Raw genomic sequence first — 6000 nt, 5'->3', positions numbered from 1 at the left:
TAACTCGTAAACTTACTCAAGTTTCGAACTGTCAGATCTTCAGATGGGAAAAACTTTTCTTCGATTAGCTTCGAGCGTTAAATACGGATAGATTGCGTAACCCGAACGAATTTAATCGTAGCAAAGTATTCGTTAATTAAATTCTTCCGTGTCCTTGTGTAAATCAAACGCGTTCAAACGTTGTACGGAAAATTTAATAAAACAAGGTATCAAGTTTTTCCCACCCAAGCGGATTCTCGAGGAAGAAATTTTTTGTATAATCACGTTTATGATCCAAGTTTGTTTTTTATTTTATTTTTTTTTTTTTTTGGAATGTAAATAGACGACAAATATTTCAAAGATTCGTTATTCAACTATTTAATAATTCAATTTTCGATCGAACGATGGATCTCAAAACTTTTAATTTCGTGAAAAAATAAAATGGAAGTATATTAATTATATTGTTTTATTTTATATATTAAAAGCGTAATAAACGTATTTATTTAAAATAAAAAAAATAAAAATGACTAATCTTCTTCGATTTATTTCACGGCGATGAACGAAATCATTACGCGTAACTGAATACTGTAAAAAGGAACTAGAAGTTTTCTAGTAACTTTCGTCGCACAGTGTTAGTTACCGTGTCGCCATCATCCAAACCATAAAATAGTGTCTTAAAGCTAAATCCATTCGTGAGTCTCGATTCATGACGAATATTCGACACATGGAGGCGATAACTAACGCTAACCGAACAGAAAAAGTAAAAAGAAATAGAAATTCTACTTTGTGAATCGATACAATCGAAATCAAATTAATCGATGGATGTGTGCGTACTTACCGACGGAGTCGAGTCGATACCGTGGCCATCTTGCGTAATAATTTACAAATTAATAGTAATTAACTAGTTGTACCGGCTGTAGATGTCGCTATAAAAATTTATGATAATTTTAACGTTAAATATAGAACAATTACAACGAATAATTATTTATTTATATATATATAAGTAGTGGAACATTAGTAGTGGATAATCATCAATAAAAATCTTACCGATCGCAAAAGGCCACGATAATAATTATTGTTTGAAGAGCGGACGAACGTTTTTTTTTTTTTTTTTCCTTTTTTTTTCCGGGATATGTAACTATATCGCAAAACGATTCTTGGAAGAATAAAAGTGGAAGAATACAGACCGAAAGATGGAAACATCCGTTAATATCGGAACGACAACAGGATAAAATTCCCAATGGACGGCGATTTCCTGTTTCAGTGTCAATATCCTACTTACATTCCTTCGATGCTCGATGCCAGACGAGTAGTCTGACTTTTGCCAGGCTATTGGACAAAATTTGCTATAGAATATTTGGCTATAGATGTTCCAAAATTAATTCCTCGTTGCAAAATAGGGCGAAAATTAAAAAGAAAAACGGTATTTTTATTTTTAATTTTCATTACTTTTTGCTTTGAAAAATTTTCGAACATTTGTAGTTAAACATCCTGTGTTGGTCCAAAATAGAAGATTAAATTAAACTTTGTTAGTACCAAAATAATGGATATTAACCATATTGCTATTCCTTTTTTTTTTTTTTTTTTAAATATTTTTATGAAAAGGGTTCATCGAGAAACATAGAATAAGGTCATAATCTTCTTGCAATGAAGATTTACTGCTGACAATATTCCACGTATTCTTAAATGAATGTTAATTAACAATTATAGAAGACATATTAATATGTCAATTAATTTGAATTGTTAGAGGAACATAAGACAATGGAATGATACAGTAGAACGTCTGTTATCCGAATGTCTGAACATTATCTGTGTGCTATTTAAAACGAGAATATTATATCTCATCAATGTTAATCACTTATGTAAGTGAAAATATAACGAAGACAAATAACAAACTATTTTTCCAACGATATCTTGTTATATCTTCAGATAATAAAGGTTCTCCTGTATTAAAAATTCTTTGACTTTTCCTATCTTCGAAAATCAAAGAGTTATATAATAAAAACTAGCCTTAAAAATTTTCAATTGTCTCTTCCTTTGAAGAATTCTTGACTCACTCTATGTACTTATACATAAAAAAAAAATCAAAATTATATTCTGAATAAAGTTAAAATTAGCCCAGAATTGTCCAGGAAAATAATTATAGTGCAAACTTGAAACTTATTACAAGCAATTAAAGTTTGCATTGGACGAAGCTGAACAGAGATAGAGCTATCTTTCTTTCACGCACAATTAAAAGTCTCAAAATGCGTACCAAATTCTTCCATTCTTTTCAACAGCTAAAGAATATTGTTCCAAAAAATTATCCAAAAACCATCACAAAAATAATCTTCCCTATGAACCCTTCAACGCAGCCTAAGATAAATAAATAAATAAATAAATAAATAAATAAAATTTCAATTACCGAAGAAGAAGCTAACCGATTACGGGAATATCTCGTCGACACGACAAACCGAAATATAATCAATCTCTCTACTGGACGGCGATCGTTGATACCTTTTTAAGATCCATATACATCCCAAGCACATCGTGATTTCGTTGAATTCAAAGCTCGTAAACGTCACGGCCGTTAGGCCTGCCGACAGGTGGCCGACACGAGCCAGGACTCGCGTACGAGTGTATAATGTGAACTCTGAGGCGCACGTCGCTAGTGTTCCGGCCCCCCTCCCCGCGCGTCCTCCTCGAGAAACTCACCGTTGTTTTGCAGCAGCAATAATGGAAAAGCTTGACGTACGCGCTTCTGAAGTGCCTGTCCGCCACGCAGTAGATCAGATTGTTGAAACAGGATTTGGAGAGGGCGAACCAGGCCAGATTGTACAGGACACGTGGGCTTATCGGTTTGAACGAGTTGAGGCACACGACTATGCCGAACGGTAGCCAGAACACGACGAACATGACGCAACTGTATATGTTGGCCTTGGCTAGCTCGTAGTCCCAGGAGAATGCGATAGGTGGCTTGTACGAGCCTCTCGTGGCGTGGCGGACGCGTATCACGAGCTTCACGTAGAGGAATATAGTGGTCAGTGTTGGCAGCCCTACCAGGAACGTGGCACCTATTATCTGCTCCATTGCTATGCCGGTGAAACGCCGCCGGCAAAAGTCGGGGCCCACGTCCAACGACGATTGCAGCACCACTGTCATGGCGGATATCAGCCAGACGCTGATGATCGTCGCTGTGACGCGGCTCGGGGTCAGCACGCCGTATCTGCAAGTGGAACAGACGTGATGAAAACGAGGATTTTTTTAAAGAAGGGAGATTTTTAAGGAGGTGGTTTGCTTGGAGTTGAAAATCAAACAATGGTGTACCTGCAAGTGTGTGGGACAGATGTGATTTTGAGAGAAGGATTTACGATATTTTGGAGATATATATTATATATTGGGAAGTATATATGATACAAGTAAAAGTTTTAACAGGTAATTGTGTAGTGATCAAGCTTTTTTTTTCAGGATTGTATATTTTAATAAGTGGTTTGGTTGTGTGTAAGTGAAACGTAATTGTGAGAATCAAGCCATTCTCCTTACAATTATTGTAGATTTTAATCAAATTTATTTTTTGAACATCTTTTGTTGACATTTCTCCCTAGCCTAGAACTAACATAATTTCCTAGGTATAAATGAATATAATTATAACGTAGATTAAATTTTTGGTAAATATCTTTAGATTCATTTTCCAAGATATAGTGGATCTTTTGTAAAATATTTTTTTGCAATCTAGCGTTCCAAATCCCTAGTTTTTTAAACATCAAAATAAAATAAAGATGAAAGAAAAATATCCCTAGATTCCTCAAATTCAATTTTTTTTCAATTCCTTCTTATCTTGCTGCTGAAAAATCACTCCTCGAACATTCCTAAGCGGTGAAATTCCAATAAATAGGAGAAAATTGTAAAATGCCGGTTACAATGAAGAATAACAAGCGTTACACTCGTACAAGTGGCCCGATAACAATTGAAACAAGAATGCGGAGAGCTTTGTCGCGGAACACGGCCAATTATTCTTGGAATTTCAAGTATTTTGCCAATCGATTAGGAATAAGGTACTTATCTAATACAAGGAGCTTTGTGCTCTGAATATATTGGAATAGATACGGGTTCCAAAACTCGGGAAGGCCACGAATTTCACGGAGTTTGGGCCGCGTAGAATGTGAAATTAGGAACTCAATCGTGACACTGGTGGGGCTGTACACAAAGCGGATCCACATCAAAGTCAAAGTGTCAAAAGAGATCCGGGCCATTGGCATTGCTGGGAATACCATCCGGGCGTGATCCGACCGAATCCGTTTCTCGCTTCGACAATTTATCGACCATAATGAAATACACGCAAGTATTTTTCGGATAAATGTTATTCCATTATCCGGAGACGAAATTATAAAAAAAATATATGAATTTTCGCGAGCATCCTTTGTGAATATGTTTTAGAAAATTTTTATATTTTTATACGTTGAAAATTTTAGAGTTGAGGAGACAAATGCAATTGCACCTTCTGTGAAATTATGGAACATGCTTCCATAAAAAATTTATCTTGTGTTTCTTGGTGTTGATTTAATTAATTTTTGAATTATTACATTAATAAAATTAAAACGTTTTTCAATTTCAATTAACAATTATATACCTGTTCCATCGATATATTTCGAACGCATTTTTCTCGCACGAAAAATCCCTAGAACTCGAGAAAATAATATTCGATAGAAGAAAAAAGGAAAAAAAAAAAGGGATCCAATAGCTTTCATCGAATGATGTATGAAAAATTATCTCGTTTAATATTTGCAGAGACAAAAAGAAAGCCACTTCGTTTCCTTTATTCACATGGTGGATACGTGATTTATCACGATATTAGTTTGAAACGTGGACGACGACAGGGAGGGGGGGGGTAAGGAACGAATTGCTGAGCACGCTGCACGAGTTCTCAAACATTGTTCCCTCCCCACACACGATAGTGCTATAATTTATCTACCTCAAAAGAAATATCGTAAATCTATCAAAGCCAGATCTTCATAAAACCTGATCAAGCAGAATTTACGTGTATTAAAAAAAAAATAATAATAATAATAAATAAAAAATCGAGTCCAACTTCCACTCGACACGTTGGGGGGGAAAAAAAAAAATTTCCATTCTCTCTTCAAAAATTCAAGTTTAACAATATCGTGGAATTTCGTGGACGAGGGGGTGTATTCAAGAGACCTCCATTCAAAGTGAAAGCCGTTTTTTTTCCCCTCCTCGGAGAAATTGCGATGGAAAAACGATGCACAAATCTAGGGTATTTTTCTCTAGGGTATCATATTTGTGGCGGAGCCACAACGAAAAAATTTCGGAAAAAATCGTCATTCTGTTAGATGTGCAGGATGTTCGAAATATAATTCGAAATTGATTTAAAAATTAAAGAAATGATTCCTAGATTGAGTTTAAAATTTCTAGTATTTTTTTTTTTTTTTTTAATTATTGAAGATTAAAACTATTCAAACATTTTAAATGAAATAGGAATGAAGAATGAAAAAAGTTTCGTTCGAAGTTTTTTACAATCTAGTTCTTTTTTCAATTAGTTGGCATGAGCGATATCTAGAGATATTTTCGCCGATCGATTAGTAACGAAGAATAAAGGAACTATTATTTTAAATACAGAAAATGCGTGTTTTCATTATTGAGGAATAAAAATTAAAAGTAGAAAAATTTCATTTCAGTATTTTTTCGATCGGTGCGACTACGCCTAGGGATATTTTGCATCTTCAAATAACTAGGAGATAAATAATTCTTCGAACTAAAATTTTTAATCATTCTTTTCAATCATCCTCGATGAGATTAAATATCTGAAAACGAATATTAAAATTCATCTATCCAACATTTCGCAAATTCGAAGAATTGTAATTTCTGCGCTAAAAAAAAATTCCAAATATTTCTCTCTCTCTCTCTCTCTCTCCCTCTACGAATATTTCTCCCACGACACTTTGAAAAGGATCGTGCATCTATCCCCCTCCTATCTTTGCAAGCGAGTGCATGCAACTGTATTTCTCGTAGATCTCGGTAACG

General features: G+C 34.6%; 1 protein-coding gene across 9 annotated transcripts in view; it reads right to left on the bottom strand.

The window, feature by feature from the left end:
- Positions 1-407: 407 nt before the first annotated feature.
- The window catches only part of LOC100578739 (RYamide receptor), a 108429-nt gene continuing 102836 nt past the window's right edge, over positions 408-6000 (bottom strand). For 7 of the 9 annotated variants that reach the window (XM_016914971.2, XM_016914968.2, XM_016914972.2 and 4 more), the window contains one exon: positions 1058-3184. In XM_016914971.2, the coding sequence (XP_016770460.1) occupies positions 2524-3184 (661 nt within the window). In that variant the 3' untranslated portion in view covers positions 1058-2523. Of the gene's footprint in view, positions 727-817; positions 906-1057; positions 3185-6000 lie in introns of those variants that run through there. The other 2 variants (XM_016914975.2, XM_016914974.2) reach the window with 2 other exon arrangements.

The sequence above is a fragment of the Apis mellifera genome, linkage group LG11 (genome assembly GCF_003254395.2).
Source record: "Apis mellifera strain DH4 linkage group LG11, Amel_HAv3.1, whole genome shotgun sequence".
Taxonomy (NCBI): Eukaryota; Metazoa; Arthropoda; class Insecta; order Hymenoptera; family Apidae; genus Apis; species Apis mellifera.
The sequence above is the reverse complement of the archived record's forward strand: the minus strand, read 5'-3'. Positions and strand labels throughout refer to the sequence as shown.